The sequence below is a fragment of the Sturnira hondurensis genome, unplaced genomic scaffold, assembly GCF_014824575.4.
Source record: "Sturnira hondurensis isolate 20B ecotype Veracruz unplaced genomic scaffold, ASM1482457v3 Scaffold0011178, whole genome shotgun sequence".
In the NCBI taxonomy this organism is placed as follows: Eukaryota; Metazoa; Chordata; class Mammalia; order Chiroptera; family Phyllostomidae; genus Sturnira; species Sturnira hondurensis.
In genome coordinates, this window is record NW_028083809.1 from 425,494 (window position 1) to 448,995 (window position 23,502).

General features: G+C 55.4%; 1 protein-coding gene across 2 annotated transcripts in view; it reads right to left on the reverse strand.

Moving 5' to 3' along the window:
- Positions 1-23,502, reverse strand: part of TGFBI (transforming growth factor beta induced) — a 33,127-nt gene that overhangs the window by 6,643 nt on the left and 2,982 nt on the right. For both annotated transcript variants that reach the window (XR_005068440.1, XM_037059483.1), the window contains exons 2-12: positions 21,826-21,924; positions 10,607-10,671; positions 9,428-9,588; positions 8,947-9,111; positions 8,570-8,716; positions 6,451-6,592; positions 3,920-4,132; positions 2,976-3,113; positions 2,246-2,391; positions 1,382-1,518; positions 471-601 (exon numbers count right to left, since the gene is read on the reverse strand). Coding sequence is in view for 1 of the 2 variants with exons in the window: in XM_037059483.1 (XP_036915378.1) it covers positions 471-601; positions 1,382-1,518; positions 2,246-2,391; positions 2,976-3,113; positions 3,920-4,132; positions 6,451-6,592; positions 8,570-8,716; positions 8,947-9,111; positions 9,428-9,588; positions 10,607-10,671; positions 21,826-21,924 (1,544 nt within the window). In the remaining variant the exon portion in view is untranslated. The remainder of the gene's footprint in view (positions 1-470; positions 602-1,381; positions 1,519-2,245; positions 2,392-2,975; positions 3,114-3,919; positions 4,133-6,450; positions 6,593-8,569; positions 8,717-8,946; positions 9,112-9,427; positions 9,589-10,606; positions 10,672-21,825; positions 21,925-23,502) is intronic.

Consider the following 23,502-nt stretch of genomic DNA (forward strand, 5'->3'; position numbering starts at 1 on the left):
CCGGGAAGTTTTCTCTGCTCTTCTCTGCCCTGTTTGGTGCTGGGAAGGCTGACGTCAAGAAACGTGTCTTTCAGGCTCCCATCACTCACCTCCTACAACCAGCTGCCGGGCAGCCTGGCAGGCAGTGGGCGTGTGGGAGTGGATCGGGGGCTGAGGCACAAGGTGACCAGAACTCTGAGGGCAGCTGTTTGTGGCTCCGCCTACTGTCCTGTGCCCCTGGTCCCACTCTCCCTGGTTCCACCTACCACCCTGCCCCAGGCCTGGGGCAGCAAAGGCTTCCCAGGGCTCTTAGTCCCTGGGTGCTGTCACACTTTGCTGGATCCTTACTCCTACCCACACCTCTGCCAATAGTCTCATTGTTACTCATCTTTTAGTCAAACCCTTTGTGCTGGGCTAGCTCTTTCCTGGGGGACTCTGACTGACACAGGGACTTCAGAAAAGCTGCAACATGAACTCAAGCTGGTCTTTACCCAAAAGTTTGTTCCGTTCTCCCGGTGCCATGGCTTGGAAAGCTTCATCCGTGGGGGCAAAGACTGTGTAGACCCCATCCCGGTTCAGCGTCTCCGTCAGCCCTGCAGTCTGGATGGCGGCCACCAGCATGCTGTGGGCACACGCACAGAAAATGTCACCTGCCTGGGGGGCCGTCTCTTTCCCTTATACGCCTCCCCACTGCGGGCAGCTGGGGCCCAGAGCACTGGGACTCCCCCCTCCCCCCTATGCACAAAGAGGGACAACTAATTCCAGTCTGTATCTTCTCTCCTAAATGCTTAGCTCGGTTAAATAGCCAGAAGTCAGAGGCCGGAGGTGGAAGGAGGAAGGGAGGGGCAGTGGCATGGCTGACCCAGAGCCTGGCTGAGCCACTGGGCCCTGGGTGGGCCTCCCAGGCTGTTGCACAGGTGGCTGACCTCAGTAACAGGAGACACTCAGTGTCTCAGCACCGAGTGGTGAGCGAGGAGGTCAGAAATGGAGAACACCGGCCAGGAGACTGACACAGAGAGCCCGAGAAGATGCAGCAAGAAGTCCTCAAGTGCCACTGGTGGACACTACACAGAGTGGACTCATGTGCACTCGAAACTGGGAGCTCTCGGCTCGCCCGGGACTGTAAATGGAGGGCGTGAGGACTTCCTTGCACTCGAGTAATAAAAATGCAGGCCCTCCTGTCCCCCACCTGGGTGAGGGCCACACTCCCAGAAGTAACCTGTTTTCTCGGCTACGGCTTTCAAGGGCCTCTTTCCCCACAAGCCTGGAAGGTCACATCAGTGTGTCACTAGTGTTCTCTGGTGCCCAGGGGGCAAGGGGACCTTGACAAATAGCCAACACCCAGCATCCTCCCCAGCATGACCCCCTGGCAGAAGCCACGCCCTGGGATGGGGCCGGTTACCTGAAGCGATTGTCCCCTTTCAGGACATCCATGACGGTCCCCATTGGAGGGGTCAGCATGCGGTCCATGGTGAACAGGGTCCCGTACCTTCCCCTCTTGTCGTGGGCGGCGATGCAGCTGTTCTCGATGCACAGGCTCTGGGTGGAGCGAGTGAGGAGGGCAGGTTACCCCCCACGAAGCGGTCCCCTGCTCTGTGCTGCTGGGGTCACCCACAAACACCAGTGAATGCACACTGGGATGGGTTTTCATGACTAGGGTAAAATAATGTATTTTCTCCGGGAAAGAAAAACATAAAAATGCGTTCCTTAATTCAGAAAGAGGGCCACAGAGGCCCCGCAATGAGACTGTCATGTGACACGTGAGACTGTCATGTGACACGTGAGGTCCATTGACAATGGCCAAATAGATAGGCCAAGTCTATTGATTTATGCAGTCAACAGTCTTTGGTCACATGGTGTGGGATGGTCTGCAGCAAGAGCCACGGTGTGTTGTGCTTGCTGCCTGATATTCCCGGGAACCGCTGGGGTGGAAGAGAGAGGGGAGACAGGAAAAGGGAGAAGAGAACCTTTGGACCAAGGAGGGCGGTGCTTCAGTCCAGAGGGCTCCTCTTCGCCCAGGCCAAGGAGGGTGCCGAGCTCCACCCCTCGCCCCGAGTCCCCAGTGGACCCGGCCAGGGGTGTGGGTTATTCCTGAAGGCCTCCACAGAAACAGATTCTAATCCTTCTGCAGAAGCTTATTTGACCCTTTGATATCAGATATCTTTTGCAGAAATTCCTTCCTTCCTTATTTTTTTTACACTAACACAGCTCATCTATTTCTTGGAGCTGATAGGAGAGGGAGTGTGATTGAGGGCCCCGAACTTACATTACGATAAACGAAAACTCGCAGCTTTTTGCCTCCCAGAGTGTCCAGGGTCTGTCCGTGGTACAGATACTTGGAGGCCAGCTGGCTTTTAACCATGTGGTTCAGAAGCAAGTTCTTCGTGCGGGCATCAATGCGAGGGGTTCCATCTGCAAGAGAAGGTGCGGTCAGGTGCAGGCGCACACCCCACAAGGCAGAACGGAGACGAGTGCGGCCAAGAGCCTGGCTCCCCCTGACTTGGGAGATGGAGATCGAGAGATCAAACGAGACTGCAATACTCCTTAACATCTGGCAGCTTCTGCGAATTAGAAAACAACACAAGAAGGTCCAGGGAATCGAGGCAGTTTGGGGTTTTGCCCTGAGAGGGAGCAGAAGGCATGGACGCAGCTGGCCCCTGTCTCCACTGTCCCCGTGGCCGCGACTCAGCTGCATCCCCACTCTGACCACCTAACTATCACCCTCACCACTGCCCTTGCAAATAAAGAGGCAGCGAGCGCTCTGCTCCCCCAACGGATGCGGACTCTTCAGGTCTGAGGGCCAGAGCCCCAAATGCATTCTCTGCTCTGCCAAAGAAAACGCAGCGGCTCTGAAGTTCCTGGTGAAGTCACAGCTGCTTTCAGTCGAGCTGGGCGGGAGCGCTGGTGTTCTGCAGGGTGCTATAAATCAGGGAGGCGACAGTGGCGGGGCAGCTGCCCCCCATGACGCACCCACAGGGGTGCTTTCCCTCCCTTACCTTTGAAGACAGAATTCAGGGGGGCCAGGAGAGTCAACCGCTCATTTCCAGAGAGATGGGAGCTGAGGCCCGCTTGCTCGAACAGGTTGATTGCGGTGGAGACGTCGGACTCTGCAGCCAACTCAAACAGTGTCTTGGCTACAGGGAAGGAGACAGTGGGTTCAAAAGTTAAAAGTGCTGTTTTCGTTTGTTATCCGTGCACCCCAGAGCATGACATACGTCAGCAGGAATGTCACCTCGTTAGTCAACAACGCCTCCACACTGCGGCATTGGGGCACTGTGGGCTCCTCCGTTAGGGGATGGTCACCCAGAAAACCTCCCTGGTTGGGAAAGCGGGGGGAGGCTTCATGGGGCAGAGTTTGGTTGCTGTCCCAGCCCTTGGTCGGGGCACTGTCAAATGCCAGGGACAAAGGCACCCCGTCTGTGTCATGGCTTCTGAACTGCAGAGAAGGCCAGTGACCACACCCACAGAAAGAGTTTTCTTCTGGTTTGGTTTTTCCTTTGAGAATCTGGCATTCACGAGACATAGACCTTCCTGGAATTTCAGAATGGGGCTAAGATGCTGAATGAAACCCAAGCTAGAGTCCATTCGGTCATTTCTCTTAGGTCCACTGACCCTGGGATGCTTGCACACTATTGAGAAAGCAATGGCCTTGCACACCCAGCTACAGTGGGTAGATCTTCTGAAAGGCTTCTGTGATAGCATCGCTCCCTCCCCTGATGCCTCCGATGGCTCTCCACTGGCCCCCCAGCCTGCAGCTCAGGATTCTCCTCACTCTGGCTGCAGCCCCCCATATGCCCAGCCTTCTCTTCCCAGGGGCTGCAAGCTGGGTGCAGGCGGAAGTCAGCCTCAAAGATCCCTGAATTCCCCCGGCTCTGCCACCATGGACGGCAGAGGGGACAGTGGGCCTGGTAGGACCGAGGCACCCCGAGGCCTGGCTCACCCGAGTCTGGGATGAGCAGCTCGTCGATGAAGTGGATCACGCCGTTGGTGGCCAGGACGTCTTTATTGGAGATCATGGGCTTCCCGTTGATGGTGAGCATGTCGCCGCTGCAGCCCACCTCCAGCGTGGTGCCCTGCAGCGTCTCCAGGGACAGCCCCGCGATGATGGCTTCCGCACACACGGCCGACTTCAGGATGTGGTTCTTCAGCAGGTCTGGGGGCCGAAGCACACAGGCCGGTCAGCACTGGACTCTGAGGCTTCTGTCCCCTGCAGCGCTAACCTTCCAATGAGGCCGCAGCACCTCATGGCCCGGATCCTCCTCTCCTCCTGCCTGCTGCCCCTCTAACACCAGCCGGAGCTCTGTGCTCGGGCTGCCTGAATTTGAGTCCCAGCTCAGCCACTTACCGACTGTGGGACCTGAGGCAAGTCACTCAGCCCTTTAGAGCCAGGTGGAGGTCAGCAGAGCATTCATCTCCTGGGCTGGGGCGAGGATGAAGCTGGGTGTGAGGCACCCAGTGGGACAGAGTAAAAGCCAGTACCTGTTTGTGATTAGTCTGTTCACACCTGAACTTCAGGCGTAAGGGGAAACACTCAAAGAAGTTTACCCTGGGACTTCTTATCTGCAGACATTAACAAAAATGTGAAATGTGGTACGGAAAGATGGAAACTAGTAAATGAGGTTATGAGTTACTCGTACGTTTATTTGCTTTTGTACATTCTACTCAAAGGTAGTTGCCAGGCTGCCTTAGGGGTAGGGAATGGGAACCAGTCGGGCCTGGTCTTTGCAGCCCCACTCACCCCCACCATGGATCATAAATATAATCATCTAAGTGCTGCTTTAGGGACCAGACAGGGGCTGGGGGCCCTGAGGAAGCTGCTGGGTGCAGACGAGGGGGATGCGTGCCAGCCCCGGCCCAGCAGAGCAGGCTCTGGGACTGCTGCTCACCAGAGTCACCAAGGCCCCTGTCTCATTCTCGCAGCAGAGGTGCGTTTCCGTTTGTCCTGCCTGTGGGAACCAAAGCTGCACTGCTATGGTCAGGGGGGAGCTCGGAGGCCCCGCAGGGACCTCGGGCGCCTGCACAAGTGTGGGAGACTTGAAAGCTGGCACTGACCCAATTCGGCCAGTGGGGAAGAGAGAGGACAGCTAGGTCACTATGAGAATGAGGCCCTGGGGATTTAGCTTCCGGAGGACGGAAACTGAAAGCAGGGCCGGGGTAGGGGACCTGCCAGGGCCACTGGCGGGGTGAGCTGGGCCAGGGCTGAGAAGCCAGGCTTCCAAGGGGGCACATCGGCCGGGGGCTGCATCTTGCCTGTCTGCCAGCCCATGAGGAACCACAGGACACTGTGGGATGAACTCGTGGCCTCTGCCTTCCAGCTGCCAGCCCAGGCCCCACAGAGGGCTCTGGCTTTGAGCAAATGGGTCACTGAGCAGGAAAAGGCAGATGTGCATAAAGGATAAATTAGGCATGGGCTTTTATTTCCACTTTATAATAAGGAGTTTTGACATCTACAAGATCAACATGTGCTGTGTACGAACACATTTTAAAGAAAACAGTTCTAAATGGAAAGCTGACTATGCTGAGAAGCACCTGTACCTCACCTCCTCCAGGAAGCCTCCCGGACCTCTCAGTCTGCATGTGCCCCACCAGTGTCCTTCCCTCATGGTGAGTATCTCTGTCATTGAGGCCCATTTTTAAGCCTGTCGTATTCACCTTTGAGGCTCAGTTCCTGGCTCAGGCCAGACACACAGAGGCAGCACGCCACTGGGACACGGTGCGTCCCCAACTGTGCATTTTGACACCCTTTCCTGTCGCTGCGTGGCTGTGAGGAGAGCCCTTTGTGTGTACAGGGTGTTGGAAATGTAGCAGGCATGTCAAAGGTGGGCTTACGTAGATTCAAAAGAAATGAAGTCCTCCCTGGGTTATATCCTGGAGGAAGAGGGGCGGTTGGGACACTTGGGGGACCTGAGCCCACAATCAGGGACCACCAGGCAGCAGCTCAGTGGCCTTTGAACAGAAGGGGACAGGCTGGGGGCTGGCGTGGAGCCTGGTCTCCCCTCCTACTCTCCTCACATGCTCGGTCCTCTCCTGCCCTCCAGTGATGATCAGTGTGCCCCTAGCTCCGAGGCCCACTGAGGAGTGCAGATGAGCCCGGCCAGGAAGAGTTCAAGGGTCAGCGTGATGACTTCATTTCAAGGATCCCAGGACGGGCCAGCCCCTCCCCATATAGCCAAGCTGCTGCCCATCCAGCAGCTTTGTGCTGCCTTTGATCCCTGGGGCCTTCAGCACCCCCTTCGCCTGGCCTGGGCCTGCTGAGAGCCTCCAGTTCTGCCTCCCTCCTCAGCCCAATGGTGACCCTAGGCACAGGCTGCCGATTCCGTGTGCCCCTCTGACCAGACCTCTGCAGAGACTGGGCCGGGTGGGAGCAATGGGACAGGACGGCAGGTGGCCTGTATACCTTGGATGGGAGCAGGCCCTGGGCTCCGCGTGGCTGCACGCATGAGTAGGCAACATAAGCTGAGGGATGCTCACCTCTCAAGGCCTCTGGGTCACCCAGTATTCGGTTCAAGGTCTCAGCAGGGATCTTCTCGAAGGCCTCATTGGTGGGGGCCAAGAGAGTGTACTGGCCGTCGCCTTCGAGCAGGGTGTTGAGCCCCGAGGCGGCCACGGCAGCCTGTGGGGGAGGGGAGAGGACGGAGTACTCCCTGAAGGCTCTGGGAATTTCTGCGGATAGGACACACACAGCCACAGCCGCAGCCGCAGCCGCAGCCGCAGCCTCAGCCTCCCCAGTGCTAGGTCTTTGTAGAAACCCAAGGTGGAAAGAAAGGCCAAACGGAAGCTCACTTGCTGCCACGGTGGGGGCCGCCTGGGGCCTGGCCCAGCCGGAGCCCAGCCACTCTGGCACCTCTCGGGCACTGCAGGTGCCTTCTCCCCTCCCGCCTCCAGCCTGCACCCCCGCCCTTCCCGTCTTTGCTCCTGCAATTCCTCATCCTTCTTTGGGCTCTAACTAAAATGTCATTTCTCTAGGTAGTTGATGGACATGGCCTCGTGCCCCCCACCTCACCTGCCACTGCCCCCAGGAAATGGCCTGTTACACATACTAAAGCAGCTTGCGGTCCTCACATCATAATTAAATCGTTATTGGTGACGATGACTTGTGTGGGCCTTGTGAGTATAAAGATCAGGACACCCGCTCCCTACAGAGCAGCCAGAAGCATATGCAAGCACAGATGGCATCTGGCTGCTCTTGGGATGAAGCCGCGCTCCTGGGCCAGGCCTGCCCGCCTCAAAGGAGCCACCCTGCCCACAGCCCGCCTGGCCACACTCCTCTGGCCTTCTGCCTGCCTCTGAGCCCTTGCTTGTGTTCACTGCCGCCCTCCCTCTGCCCCTCTGCCCACTGGGCTTCAGATCCCGTGTTTTGTGTAACTGGCTGTTCTCATCCGTCAGGCCTCAGCTCAAAAGTCACCTCTCCCAGGGACCTTCCCTGACCACCTGGTCCCCACCAGACTCCTCTGCCTGCCACTTCCCGACTTCGCACACTTAGCACAATCTGTGGGACCCCGTTTGCTTCTCTTCTGTTGGCCTAGGAAGAACACACGTGCCACGGAGGACAGGCGTTTTGTGCGTCCTGTTCACCTCGCTACCCTGGGCACGCACGGCAATGCCTAGGAAGTAGCAGGTGCTTACACGTGTTCACAGAAGAAAAGATGGGCAGTAGGGAGGAGCAAGGAAGGCATATTTGCCAAACCTAAACGGTAAGAGGTCCTTCGGTGGGGTCAAAGGATGTCAATCAAGAGATGCGCCACCCACTCTGTGGGAACATCCTTCCCGAGCAGACCCTGACCTGTGAGTGACCCAGGAGGGAAGCGGAGAAGAGCTTAGGCAGCGGGGTCCCCAGGGCCTGCCAGAGCCACTTCCTGAGGCCCCCTGGGTGCCAGCCCAGCCCTGGGTGTTTGCCTCTGTGTGTTGGAGATCTCCAGGGGTGGAGCCGCCCACTCCCACTCTGCATCCTTTGTGGTCAGGAAGTTCTTGAATCAGGGCAGAAACCCTGACGGGGCAGCCTGCGTTCACTTCCTCTGGGCGGCCGTTGCCAAGAGGAACGCCCGCTTGTCGCTCAGGTTGCAGGACAAATGTCTGCTGGGCAGTGGGGGAGGGGCAGTGTTCTGCAGCCCCCTTGCTGCCGGCCTGGGCTCCTAGGAAATGTGGGTAGGGTGGGAGCAGGGGTCCCATGGCGGGGACATGTCAAGAAGATCATGCCAACTGGCCATTTATTCTAATCCCACATGTGGGAACCCCAACTGGGAGGGAGCGCCCCCATCTCTGGATCCCACAGGGTTCATCCCCGGCCGCTCGGAGGACCCTGGTCTGCTGCAGCCACAGCCACTGACTTTCCAGGGCTGTCAAGGGGAGGCAAGCTTCACACAGAAGACGACGGGCCTAGGGGATTTACGGCACACGATCTGGATGTTTCGCTGTGGCCACCCTGGGGCTCTGATTAACGGATTCTCCAAATTCATGGGCATTTAGAGGAATTGGCTTCGTGTCCCCTAACTGCCTGAGACATGGAGACCTCCTCAGCTCCCCCCGAAGAGGCAGCCCCCCGCCTCAGGAAGCGGGGTGGGCTGGGCCCTCACCCCGGGCAGCGCCTCACCCGAAGGGTCTCGAAGGTGTCCTCGATCTCGATGATCTGCTGGATGTTGTTGGTGGTGGTGGAGATGACCTTGTCAATGAGGTGCACCACTCCGTTGGTTGCGTGGTGGTCGGCTTTCAGCAGCCGGGCACAGTTGACGGTCACAATCTACCCAGAAAAGTGGCGAAGACTCAAAGTTAGCTCACGGAAGCACTGTCTGGAAGGCCCAGGCAGGGAAGACCCGGCGCAGCACGTGGGGCCTACAAGCTGTGGGACTAGAGAGCCGGAGGAGAAGGGGCAGGGGCCTCAGGGACGCCTGCAGCTTATGCCCCTGCGGGACCACAGCTCCAGTGGCAGCCCCGGGGGCCCCGGCAGTGCCGGGCCGTGGGGATGCCTACCCCGTTGGGATAGTGGTGGATCTGGATGTCGGAGTTCTGGTACATGGAGGTGAGAGCCAGGCCGTGTTTCAGCTCGTCCGTCAGGACACGTCTGTTCACCATGTGGTAGCGGAGGGCGTTCAGCAGCTCGATATTGACGTTGCTCACCAGGGAGTCCAGAACTTCCTGGGGAGAGGGCAGTGCGGTGCTTAGGGGGCTGCGGACCCCAGGTTCAAGAGACAGGCCATTGCTACCCAGGCCAAGATGCTCTGTAGCTCCGGTGGTCCAGGGCCCCCACTCTGCCAGGGCCTCTCCTCAGAAGACACTGGGGTCACCTCTCCAATTGGAAGAACCTGGTGAGGTCTGCTTTAGCTGGAGGTCCCTGGCTTGTTTCCTGAGACAGTGGGAAATCCCTGCGTAGTCTCGCCCTTCATGCCCGCCCCCTGGGGTGTAAGGCAGTCCCCAGTAAGAGCCCCAACCCCACAGAAGGAGGTGGACTCACAGCTGGTAACGAAGCCCAGGCGTCATTGCTGGGGGCAAAGATGGTGAAGCTGCCGGGCCCCTCCATCTCGGGCCTCAGCTTCTCAGTGCGGTCTGTGTACAGTTGAGTGGTGGTCGATCCAACAACCCCCAAGGTCTCATAAAGGTTTGAAAGTGGTAGGGCTGCAGGGGCAGAGGACAGAGTGGGGGTGGGCTGTGAGGCTGCCACCCCCCGGGCCACACCCTTTTCTGTCACAGAGGGGGGATGGCACTTCTGTAGGAAGGAGCCGTGGAAAGGGCTGGAGACGGCCTGCTGGTAGGGGTCTAAAGCTTCTTAAAATAACTCGGTCTATTGCCTCCCTACTGGAACTGGACCAATTGGTAATTTTTAATCATTTTAACCATATCACAGCAAAGCCTTAGGCCCCAAGCGTTGAGATGATGCAGGCAGGAATGCACGCCAGAAGTGTTACCGACCAGGCTTTCAGGCTTATCGGTTGTTGAGACTCGTTCCTAGACTGAGAGAACACACACAAGTCTTTGTGGCCCTTCGTGTGTCTACGGCAGCTGAGGGGTCCTTCCCTCACACAGCGAGCCTACTGTTTGGGTCCGGGGCGTGGCCCTTGGGTGCAGAGGCTGGGCTCCCCCCTTCTGTGGTCACACTCCTTTCCCATTCCACATCTCCACTTGTCCTTCCACTTAGGCGAGGTAGACCATGGCCCAGGGGTGCCAACCATACCCCCTGGTGACCCTGGCACCTACCTAATTGGCCCCCTTCCTTTTAAGTCTTGGTCTCACATTCTCAACTAATAAAATAGCAAATATTTCAAAGTTTATAAAACATCTCCTCTGCACAGTCCCTGGTGTGCATGGGGACTAACAGGGAGGCTCCACTGACATTCACAGGTGCCACGCAGTCCTTGGCCTCAGGTGGCCATTGGTGGCATCCTCTGTTGCCTGGGGCTAAGCCCACCTGGTCTGCAGCTCTCTCCAATGGGTTGGGTTTCCACCAAGCAAGGTAGGGGTGGCTTGGTGTTCCCAGCCCAGCCAGAGACCACGCCTGTCCTGTCTGCTCTCTAGCAGGTCCACCCAGCCTCACCCCTCGGGTCCCACACAGATGCTGCTGCCTTTTATGTGGGTGCTCATTCCTCCCCACCACTGCCCTCCATCTGCACCGACAGGCAAGGCCTGGCTCACTCACCTGCGGGACAGCCCTTCTCCCCCGGGACCTTTTCGTACCCAGGACAGCACTCGTAGCTGATGACTCTGCAGTGAGACACACACAGGCAGCATTAGGCAGGGCCTCCTCCTGCTCGTGGCAATAGTCCTCCCCCCGCCCCCGTCCCCCGAGAAGAACAGCCTCCACCAACAAGGGGGTGGCAGGTAGAACGCCCTGCTCCCGGGGATCGTCCACTACACCACGCTTGTGCCTTTCACTGGCAAGCAGCTTGTCACTCCTCCTCCACTTTGTGGAACGTTCCCGACGGCTGCCAGCTGGGAAATGGTTGGGGACAGCGGTGGCATGCATGTTCAACAGTGGGATTCGAAAAACACATCGAGAACTTATCTCTGATGTAGTCCCTGGGGACCCAGTAGTTAGTGTCCCGGAGAGGCAGCAGGGAGGGCTGGAAAGAGCCCCAGACCTGCCCTGGCTCTGAGTCTGCCATTCACTACCCAGGACCCTCCAAGCCTTGTCCTCTGGGTCTCGGTTTCCTCATCTGTGCAACGTAATCTGTATAACGGGTGATATTGCTGGGTTCAATCACTCCTGTGCTTCTAGCTCTCAGATTTAGCGACCAAGGAGGGTGGTGTGCCCCTGATCGAGTTTTTCTCAGCTTGGGGGAGGGCTGTACAGGAGGACCAAGTGGTAATGGAAAAAATATAATGAAGGTTACAGATTTAAAAAACTGAAAATGAAAACAAAGCTCCTTTTATCAAGGCGTTTTTAAATTTTTTAAAATTAAAAACAAAATTTTAATCAATGAAAACATTTGTATGGTTTCAAATGGAAAATATGCAAAGGACTACACAGTAAAGTGTTCCCCGCGCACCCCGACCCCCAACAACCCCACCCACCCTCTGGGAGGCAACCGACGTTGCCAGTTTGCTGGTCTGTGTGCTTGCAGGAATGAGCCGGTTGGCATTCAGTTGTAACTTTGAAATCGTTTGGCAGAGAAACTCACAAATTTCTCTTCTTCTAACTCAGACCCATCCACCATGGAGCATGACCTCCTTCTGGACGTCTGACACACCCAGCTTCAGCTAACCCCACGTTCTGAGGAAGCCCCAAGGATTTCAAATGTCACTGCAAGGAAGTAGGTGTTCTCTCTCTAAAAAATCTGTCTTAAATTAAATCTGTTGGGGGTGATAGTCACAAAGGTTTCAAGTGCACAATTCTACGATACGTGATCTGTATATCGCACTGTGTACCCACCACCTCAAGTCAAATCATCTTCTGTCACCACCCATTTGGCCCCTTTGCCCTTTACTGCCCCGCCCCCCGCCCCCTGAGGCCCCTCCTCAGCAGCCCAGAAACCAGATGCAAACAGCCACGTCCTCCCCTTCCTTTCTTACACACGGAGATGCCCCTGGGGACAGAAGAGAACTCAGACTTTAATTGCAGCAGGTTTTACGGGTTTTACATGGAGCTGCTCACCGCAGGGCAATTTAATGACATCACCAGAAGGGGCAGGCGGGTGGGGAAGAAGGGCTTTGCACTGGGGGAGCAGAGGGGGAGCCCAGACACTGCTCTTGCTGACCGTCGCCTGGGAATCGCCTCAGGGAAGCCCTGTTGGTCTGTGATCCAACTGTTCCGCAGCCGGGGAGCTACTGTGTCTTTGGCAGAAACACGCCCCCGGACCCCAGGGCTTGGCTGAGGAGTGACAAGCCCCACACACTCTCTGTCCTGCCCTCTCCACCTTCCTGCCTCTCCAGTGCCCCTGACCCCCAGCCCTCCTCCATCCGTCCTTGCGAACCGCCCATCCCTGTGCCTGTACGGGCTACACAGGCTGCTGCTCTCATTGACCACCCCACACATTTATCTTCGAAAACCACAGTAAAAGTCGGTTGACTTTAAGGATTGACTTCAATCTGTAAATTGAAGTAGATGACCTCTAAGGTCCCTTCCCACCTCATACTCAGAATTCTGGTCAAAGGGGTCATTTCCCGGGGCAGAGAAACTCTCAAAGGAGGAGAGGGCCAGCCTCTCCCAGCTAAACCCAGGGACGGCGCCAAGCCTTCAGTCCAAGACTTCAGCCCACAGGACGAGGGGACGGGCACCCACGTGTGGGATCCCAGGCTTTCCTTGACAAATACCAGGGTTCTGAGACTGGGGTAGGGAGGGGGGGATTAAGTCAAGTCTCCCGAAGCTTAGTTTTTTTCCCAAAAGTGCCTGGGTGACATTCCATGAAGTTGGAGAAGCACAGATGGATGGCGGGTCTTCTCTGCAAGCCTTTCTTATTTCTGGGGACCTCTGTACAGGTGCATGCTACACCCACAGCACCTCAAAGCCCCCGGCCACGCCAGCCCTGCAGAGCCACGGGAGTCATAGAAGACTCTTCTTCCAGGGCGTGAGCACCTGGGTCTCACCCCCCAAAACCACGAGAGAGCTCCACAGCCCAGGTGGCCTCACCAGGATTTCACTGAGGACAAAGGAAAGTCAACCCCCAAGTGTACACTGCTTCCTGTGGCCAAATATGTGTGTGTGGTGGGGGAGGGGAAGTGGTCAGAATGACACAGGAGACACGGAGGGTGGGGAGCAGGAGCAGATCTGAGAGAAAAGTCTCGCAAGGAGGGACACTTCCAGGGAGCCAGAAAGCTGCAAGGGCTCCGAGGGACAAGGGGGCTCCGAGGCTCACAGCTGGGGAAGGGCAGACCCAGGACTCCTCCCAGACCTCAGCAAGTCCAATCCCTTCCACAGTTATGTGGACCGTGCATGTACAGGGGTGAGCAGGCGGATCTGCAGAGTTCGACAGCGAAAGGTCACAGGTGTTTTCTCCAGTGTGACCACAGCCACCCCTTGTCAGCATTCCCTGTGCCTCTCCAGGCGGGCTTGCCTGCCGTACCTGTGTCCCCAGCACGCTCCCCCCCAAGGGGCTCAGCCCCCCAGCTGAAGGCTTCCTCCCCACCCTCTGCCAGGAAGCTTCCTCCCACTCCTCCTGCCCTGCTGACCTCTCCCTCCCCTGCCCTCCTGCTGCCCAGTCCGTCCACCCCGCGCCCCCCCCCCCCTGCGCTCTCCAGGTGAGCAGGGGGAAGCCCAGCCTCTCAGCCTGAGCCTGGCAGCCCTATGGGCTGAGATGCTGCCACAGTGGGCGGTTCCCTGCTGCCCCTGCCCCAACCACACCCACTGTCCTTGGACCCTGTGTGCATGGCCCGGAGCAGCAGAGAGCAGCTGGGAACTGAAGACTGAGAAGACAGACGTTGAGACAATCTCGACCAAATCTTCCTGGCAAGCTCTCGGTTCTGTAGCCCTGGCCCCAGGGAGAATGCCCGTGCTGTAGGGAGCCGGAGCCAGGGTCAGCCACAGGGTCAGCCACAGGGTCACAGGCCTGATGCCATCCCTCTAGGATGAAGGCAGCCAAGGATGGAGGCCATGGGGAGCCCCCATCTGTGTCTCCCCAGTTCCTGGGCTTCCCTGTGTGGAGAGGACCAACTTGTTGGTCTTTGAATCAAATCCCATCAGCAAAAGCGGTTTCAATGAAGGCGTCTGGCTCTCCTCGGCCTGACACAGTCCAGTAAGGAAAAACCTCGGGTCAGAAAAAGCATGTCCTGGAGGGGGGCACAGAGACCTCTCGGCTTCCCTGGCTGGAGAGCCACTTGAGGAAGAAAATGAGAGAAGACTTAGGGGGGCCACTGTGGGAGGGTAAAGCAAGAGAGTGGATCCAGGGTCTGAGAACCGAGAGGCTCCAAAGCTCCCCCTCCAGTCCCCCCCAGATTTTCAACTCATGAGTTAATTGAGAGAACTTTTGGTGTTTCTCTCCCCAAATAATTTCTCAAGGCGTTAATATAATCAGTTAAAACAGTCACTCTTGCCCAGGTATGCTTCATGCTCCTGGCTGGCTACTGTGGCTGTAAATACCCTAGAGATGAACCAGACCTTGGATGGAGGTGGAGCAAGGAGCAGAGCCCGAGAGCCGGTTTCCTGCGACAGAAGGCAAACCGTTCAGCGAGTCATGATTTCCGAGAGGAATCGCAGTGCAAACGCAGACCCACGCTGTCTAGACAGTCAGTGCGCCTGCAGACGGGCGGCCTGCCGTGGTCCATTCTCTGCACTGCTGGCCTGGGAAACAGCTGAGCTTTCTCGAGCTGCCCAGCAGAGGACTAAAATGTTGAGCCCGCTAGTGAAAGTGGGCTTTCTAACCGACTGTCCCTCCCCAAAGACCCCACCACTCCCCAGTCACCAGGGCGCAGCTTGGTTAGTGATGAGGCTGTCTTCAGAAAATGGAGTCATGTTCTCTGGTGGCAATCTGTGTGCAGTGTGAGGGCATTTTGGGGGCTCCTGGATGCTGACTGTGCCGCCTCTGTTCCCAGGTCCTTCACCATCTCACCAGGGGTGTTGGGGAGGCCGCTCATAGCCGGCCATCAGAAAGACAGCAGACTGGGAGGGAGCAACTGGGAGAAGGTTGGTGACTCTGGGCCACGTGGCCTCTGCTGACCCTGAGAAGGCTGTCTCCCTGGGGCCCAAAGCCACAGGTCATAGGGCTATAGACAGCGATCGGGGCCGTTCGCCCAGGCCCGACAGGGCTGCTCACAGACATTAGCCGCTAGGCTTCATTTTTCCAGGGCCTTGGAACAGGGCAGCAGACCTCCCCCGCTGATCAGTAGGTTGCTAAGGCCTTCTGAGTCTCAGTCTTCCCCTCTGTAAATGGGCTGATGGCCAGACTGATGTGATCCGGTAATTGTGAGAACTGAAGGAGCTCACACAGGAAAGTCACTTAATAGATCTTGGTATTTACTGAGTACTCAATTGTTGAGCTTCTTTTAACACTCCAGGTATAAACTTTGACATTGAAGTTAATACTTTCACTAAAAGTAATGCCCTACGTGAGACCATGAATCAATGACATGGTCATAAATCTCCCACAGCGCATCTATATAATGCACTCGATAGGGCTGCTTTAGTTCCTCGTTGTTGCTGTAACAGATCTGCACCGTTCAGCTCAAAACAACACACATTTATGAACTCACAAGCCTGGAGCCGGAAACTGGCCTTGCGAGGCTAAAGTCAAAGGCTGCACCCCTTCAGGAGCCTCCAGGGCCGAATCTATCCTTTATCTTTTCCAGCTTCCAGAGGCTGCCCTGGGCTTCTGGGCTCCTGGCCGCATGGGTCCTATCTAATTCAGTGTTCACTGCCATGCCCTTCTCTGACTCCGACCCTCCCGCCTCCTGCTCATAAGAACCCTCACAATTATGCTGGACTCACCCAATAATGCTGGGTAACCCCCTCAAGACCCTTGACTTAATCACACCTGCAAAGTTTCTCTTTCCTTGAAAGGGACATGTTTGCAGGTTCACAGATCAGGGCGTGGACATGTGTAGGGATCCACCACAGGGCCTTGCCCCATATGGTACATGGATTTGTGAAAACGCTCAACAGAACAAAATTCCACGTCAGCTAAGCTGTTGCCTAGGAGTTTGCAGAATGGGACAGAACCCTGGGGAAGCCCTGCGCAATAGAGAGGTTTGGTGAGCTATTGGTGTTGGGTGTCAAATCTCAGCTGTTCCGGGGCAGATTACTCACGGGTCCCAGCAGGCAGGGCAGTGAATATGAAACAGAACAGGAGGTGCTGGTGTGGGCCTGGCTTCCCTGTATGGCTTCTCCCCCTCCTCTGCTTTCCCCTCTTGGGACCAAAGTTGTGGGACACAGGGACGGGAGGACAAGGAGGCTCTTCTGCAGCCTCACGGGGATGCCCCCTGCTGCCCCGCCGGAATGCGATCTCCTGGAAACGGCCCTGCCAGCTGCCACAACAGCTCAACCTCCAGCGGGGGCTGTGGTAAGAGGCAGATTTCGAAGCGCTGCTGCAGAGCTGGAGCAGCACCGATATTTCAGCCTGGGGCAAAGCGCCCTTGCTCCTTGAAAGGGGAGTGTCCTGCCAGTTCAGCTTGGCTCCGGAGGAGGGCTACTGTGCTCATGGAACGCGTTGCTGGCAAAGCAACTTCACGACTTCTGGAATGGACAGCTGCCACTCCAACCTGCCAGCTCCCGCTGGCCTCGGGGTGCCACGTTTATGACATCTGAGCTCCTGCAACGGAGAAGTCAGCTCTGACTTGGCTGTGAACTAGGCCTCCCTCTCACTGGGGTTCACACGAAGGAGGCCCGTCGGGAGGCAGGGAAGCTCCAGACCACAGTTTCCTGCGCTGTCACTCAAGCTGCTGCGTGTACAAAGGTCCTGGTGGCCGACCCGACTGGGGCCTAAAACCGGAGTGGGATGCTGCTCACTCTCAGTTCTCTTTGTCTCCTTAGCTACTGGACCTCTCTGGTGCCCCTTAGGGTCTGCAATGAAAGCTACCTGAAATTTCCAAGTCCTAAGGTTCACTCAAGTTCCTAAATAGAGGCCTACTGGTAACCTCTTCTGGTAATAAAGTCCACACGTTGGCTTGACAAACAGCATCAAAGACTCCAGTTCTTCTCTTTTAAGGAAAGCAGAGAAGTTATTGTCCCAGGACAATGCAGGGAGGATGCCTGAGGGGAGTGCTAAGTGTGGTGTGTCCCCTCCCTCCCTCCATGGAGGTGGCTCCAGGCTCCTGGGTCTCTGACCTGACACTACAAAGTCTTCACACACACATGCCTCCTACCCCTGCTTGGTGTCTCTGGACTGCTTTCAAGTTCTCCTTGGTCTTGGGCTCTTGGTGTCCTGTGCTGCCCCTTCCCTGTGACAACGTACACTTCTGCTCCAGCCTCTTCCCTGGAGACTTGCTGAGAGAGTTCCCACTGCCCAAGGCAGCCCAGCACGGAGAGTCCTCCAACCACCGCATGCTCCCCGCTGCCCAGTCTGGTCCTCACCCAGACAAAGGTGAGCAGGGACCCATTCCCACCGGTGTGACATGACGCCAGCCAGCACAGCTCTCTCCCCTTGCCGTCCTGGCCACGCTCGGCACAAAATTCCGGGGGTCGGATGGCGGCTCCCACGTGGCTCTCGGTCCCGGGCACAGCAGTGAGTGGCGAGGCTGCTCTTCCTCAGCTCTTCCTCAGCTCTCCTGGGACAACAGTCAGCTGCTTCCCTCCTCCCTCCCGGGTTCCCTGGACCTCCACCAACTCAGCTCCGCCTCCCTCACACGCACATGGTGTTCTAGGAAGTGACCCTCTTGTTCCAGATCATGAAGTTTTGCTTCACCCCATGTTTTTTTTAACCTCATTTCCACTTTTGAAGCTGCCCAAAGCAACGGCCACCCTGAAGAGTTGAATGTGCCTATCGCCTCCTCTGGCTCCCTAAGGCCGGGGCGACGGCTGGGCCCGGGCACTGGGCTCTGCCTGACTCCCCTGCACACTGCACTTTCCGCACCTGCACGCCACCCATCCGTTCCTGCTCCCGGTGCCCGGGATGCCCTGCACGCACTGGTGTGAGGGGGTGCACCGTGACATGACCACGCTCTCAAAGCCAGGCCTGCCTGGAGGGGAGGACGGGGTCACCAGGACATCTGCCAGCACACCACTGTGCTGCCTGTGCTGTGTCCTAGCACACAGAGGGAGACGGATGCAGGGACAAGAACCAATGAGCCAGGATGGCTCATGGTCAACAGCACTGTCCACTGGGAACTACTGGGGCACGTCTCCAATCTACTGTCACTGCTTGGGCACAGTCCTACACACAGAGCCCCCTGGGACACATGGCCAGGGCCACTCCATTGCCAGCTTGACACCACAAGCAGGTCTCATTTTTAGGGAAAGACAAAGGTACTAACACAAAAGTAGAGCTTTTTGAAGCCCAGGGTTCTCTGCCTGTTCGGCACTGACGCTTTGGTCCCCTTCCAAGAAGCAATTACATGGGGCCTGGCTAGGTGTTTAGGTAATTGCTTTATGTGAGTGCATAATGTTTGCACATGGGAAAAATCAGAGTACTAAAGGTATTCTTTTTTAAAATCCTTATCAGAGGGTATGTTTATTAATTTGACAGAGAGAAGAAGGAACAGAGAAAGACAAACATCAACGTGAGAGAGAAACATTGATTGGTTGCCTCCCGTATGTTCTCCGACTGGGGATCGAACCCACAACCTAGGTATTTGCCCTGACTGGGAATCGAACTTGCATCCTTTTGGTGTATAGGACAATCCTCTAACCAACTGAGCCATCCAGCCAGGGTATATTCTTTTCTTTTCTTTTTAACTTGAGCACTGTGAAATGGTCTGTGGTCCAGAGCCTGCATAATCTCTTTTGTCCATAGCAAGGGGAACTATCCCTGGGTGTTTGTTCATGAACCCGGAGGTGTGTCCTCTTAGCTCAGTCAACCTTTACCTTGGAAGCTGGGCTTGGGCATGTAGGGAGCCAGCGGTCACGCACCTGCCCTTGACAGGCTCCCTGGGAGCTGCTGGTCTCTCCCCACCTCTGCCACGATCCCTAACTTCTCCTGATGCATACTAGGATGGGTAATTGACTAACATAATAAGGATCACAGTTGGAGGGTTTATTTCCATATACATTTTAAAGAAAGAGCATTTTACCTTCCTTTAGTTGGTTATGCAACTGAAGGATATATCTGCTCAAAAGCAATACCTTTAAAAATCCCTAACTCGGGAACTGTCCAAGGCAGTAGCATGGAGCCTCAGAACCCTCCTGTGATGCAGATGGGCGGGGGGGGGGGGGGGGGGGNGGGGGGGGGGGGGGGGCAGGCCCTCCCAAGAGGCTCAGGAGGCTTCACACAGCACACGCTGCTGTCTGTGGGAAGGAGCCAGCTCCAATATCTGCTGATGGTTGGTGCCCAAACAGATCAGGTTTCCACTGGCTTCTGTTAGAACATGCACACCGCCCTGTTCTGGCCAGGCAGCAGGTGGCCGGGAGAGCGTGCCTCCCTGCTCGCCAGCGGAGACGCCGCCGAGCCCCGCCGTGACCACGCTGGCCCACACCCCACGGGCCCACACTCCCTGGCACTCTCACCTCTGTTTACCTGGCCTAGATTTTCAAGGCCTGCTGGTACTGAGAATGGCAGGTAGCCTCTCGTGTGCACTACTTCATTCCGTCCTCCTAACAGTCCTGTGAGTCCATCCTGTTGCTATTTCCATCTTACAGATGAGGTAACGGAGGGCTCCAAGGTGAAGCGACTTGCCCAGGGAAGAGGCAGAGTCGGGGTTTGAATGAGGGAGTTGCAGCCTCTGTTCTTCAAATGCTGCACTGACTGGTAACGTGCACATGTCTGGGCTCTCTCGAGCGGTTCTGGGGCATCTCCTGAGCACTGCACAGCAGGCCTGGAGGATCAGCTCACCAGGGGGCCCTTCCCAGAGCTGCAGGCTGCCCACTTCTCCTCCATGATAATATTTGTATCATTTAATGAGGATTAAGAAATTCAAGGAGCTCCAGCCAAGAAGGAGGCGTAGGTAGAAACCCTTCACTTCCCCAAACAACCAAAAGGAGGATAACAAACAATCTAAAAACAATAAACAACCAGAAACGCCAGAAAATCAAACTGCATGGAAACTCGGACAACCAAGGAATTAAAGAAGCAGTCAACCAGACTGGTGTGCTGAGACAAAGAAATATGGCCCAAATAAAAGAACACATCAAAACTCCAGAAAAAGAGTTCAACAACGAGGAGATAGCCAATCTGATGCAGAGTTCAAAACACTGGTAGTCAGGATGCTCACAGAATTGATTGAGCTCGGTCACAAAATGAAGGGAGAAATGAAAGATACCCAAAGTAAAATAAAGCAAAATATACAGGGAACCAACAGTGAAGGGAAGGAAACCGAGACTCAATCAACAATTTGGAACAAAAGGAATAAACATCTAACCAGAACAGAATGAAGAAACAAAAATTCAAAAAAAAATGAGGAGAGGCTTGGGAACCTTTGAGACCACTTTAAATGTTCCAACATCCAAATCATAGGAATGTCAGAAGGAGAAGAGAAAGAGCAAGTAATTGAAACCTTATTTGAACAAATAATGAAGGAAAACTTCCTCAAACTGGCGAAGGAAGTAGACTTCCAGGAAGTCCAGGAAGCCCAGAGAGTCCTAAAAAAGTTGGACCCAAGGAGCAGCACACCAAGGCACATCATCATTAAGCTACCTAAGATTAAAGATAAGGAGAGAATCTTAAAAGCAGCAAGAGATAAGGGGACAGTCACTTACAAAAGCCTTCCCATCACACTGTCAGCTGATTTCTTGAAAGAGACCTTACAGGCAAGAAGGGGCTGGAAAGAAGTATTCCAAGTCATGAAACCCAAAGACCTACATCCAAGACTGCTCTATCCAGCAAAGCTTTCATTTAGAATGGAAGGGCAGATAAAGTGCTTCCCAGATAAGGTCAAGTTAAAGAAGTTCATCAGCCCTGGCTGGTGTGGCTCAGTGGACTGAGCACAGGCCTGCAAACCAAAAGGGTCACTGGTTTGATTCCCAGTCAGGGCGCATGCCTGGGTTGGGGGCCAGGTCTCCACAAATAAAAAACACCAGAAGGAGTTCATCATCACCAAGCCCTTATTATATGAAATGTTAAAGGGGCTTATCTAAGAAATTGAAGAAGATCAAAAACTATGAACAGTAAAATCACAACAAACTCACAACTGTCAACAACTAAACCTAAAAAAAAAACCAACCCCACAATGAAAATAAAAACTAAGCGAACAACTACAACAGGAATGGACAACAGGAACGGAATCTGAGAAATGGACCTCACATGGAGGGTTTTCAGTGGGGAAGGAGAGGGGAAGAATGGAGGGAAAAGGTACAGGGAATAAGAAACATAATTGGTAGGCATAAAATAGATGGGGAGAGGTTAAGGATAGTATAGGAAACAAAGAAGTCAAAGAACTTATATGTTCGACCCATGGACATGAACTAAGGAGGGAGGAATGTTGGAAGGTTGGGGAATGCAGGGGGAGGGGGAATGGGGGGAAAATTGGGAAAACTGTAATAGCATAATCAATAAAATACACTTAAGAAACAAAAATTGAAATATAACATAAAAAAATTCACACACACACACACACACACGCACACCACATTTCATGCTTCTTGTAATCTCAAATCAGCCCTGAAAAATGCAACCAAGTCTCATCAGGAGCCTTAAAAATGCAAAACAAAACTGGCCAGCTTACTAACACCGCCACTCCCAGGCACACAGCTTCCTGGCGTGTCTGCACAGGCATCCGCACGGCTCCGGAGGCAGCCTTGCCTTCCAGAGGCCGGCCCAGGCCCGAGGGTCCCTGCAGTGGGTGGGCATGGAGCCGAGCCTCCTGGGCACCTGGTAGTCTTGGGTGGTCACGCATACTCACGTTGACTTGCCACAGATCTTCCTCTGGTACCACTGCTTGCAGTTGGTGAAGTACTTCTTGTTGGTGCCAATGAGCTTCTGCACCGCACACACATTGGGGCTGCAAACAACACAGTGGCGTGAACAAGATGACCCTGCGTCCACCCACCTCCATGTCCTTCCCTCCCAGCGGCCCTTCTGGCATGCTGGAACATTCTAGATGTGTAGAAGATACAGTCTTTTCAGTCTTGGTACCAGAGGGTGGCTTGGGCAGACGTCAATCCTCCTGACCTAGATTCCCATCACCCTCCTGGAAGTTCCCCTCCAAACTAAAAACTGCCAAAGTATCTGACACAGGGAGGGACATCATTTCCTCATGTGAGCATCCTTCTCTGGCATGGACATTTGGCAAGTGGAAGTAAAAGCATCTTAAAAGTTTTAGCTTGCATGTCACTAAGTGAGATAACTAGCTAAGTAGAAGTTGTACATTTGCTAAGTAAATGAAGCAACTTTCTGGGAAGCCCCCAGTCTTCCTTTGCTTCTCCGCCCCACACTGGGCCAGACGCCCACAGGCTCCAAGTGGCCGTTCCAGTGCACGCCTTCAGGAGGGCGGGCCGAGGCCCAGGCCCCTCACCTCCCAGGCAGCTCCACACACATGGGCACACCCTGCGCCCCCAGACCAGCCACCTGGTTCCCACACATAGCTACCCCACTGCCACCTTAGAAACAAGAGGGCACAGCCAGCTGCTGGCGGGACCTTCTATGAGACGCTCTCCCACTGGACTCTGTCATTCATACTTAGCCCTGGCTCGTGTCCTACCTCCCCCAGGAAACCTTCTGGTGCCCCAGGTGACACTGTCTACCTCAGACCTGGGAGACAGCCTCTGTTTGACCCTGGGCACTAAACAGAATCCTAGAACTGACCAGGGTGTGTCCGTCTCCCCCACTACCTCCCAAAGAACCTCAGGGCAGGTGCTCTGCCTCATTCTCGTCTATTCTAGGTGAGGCCTAGCGCTGAGCCGGAGAGAAGGAGCATCTCAGGAAAGAGCTTGAACAGAATGAAAATACCGCTCCCAGGACCACCCAGTTCAGAAGGACCCTCAGGAACTCTGTGGAAAAGCCGGGGGCACATGCCGTGGGGTTGGGCTGAGAAGCCTTCTCTCCCAGAGCTGTGGGGCTCTGCTTTCGTGTGTTTCATCCTGGTGCACTGAGTCCTGCCCCGCACCTGCCTGGACAACGTAGTGACCCCAGGGAGGGGTTCGTCCTGGGCTGGGGGCAGGCAGTCCATGTGGCTGAATTCCAAGTCAGGGGAAAGCAAAGCAAAGAGGCTAAGGGCTTTCACACAAGCCCCGTGCCAGAGAAGTCCAGGTGTCGTTCTTTCACACCAACTCCTGTTACCGTAAAATGCAACCAACAGGCATCATTTGATGTGCGTAGCATTTTTCAGGAAGACACTGATAATGCAGGACACCTATACCTGCTGTCCCCAGGTTATCAGGTGACAGAGCAGGCTGACTCTTTATTTCTCTGCCCACGTGGCTGTCACTTCTTGCCCAGTGGTTCAGCAGGCAAAGGTGAGTGGGACAAAGAGGCATGGTAAATATCGCTGAGTTTGTGTAGGACCCTGAAGGCCAGAGCGGTTAGGGCTGGAGAGGGAAGCCAGGCTGGCCGGAAGCAGAGCCCAGGTCCCCTTAGTGGT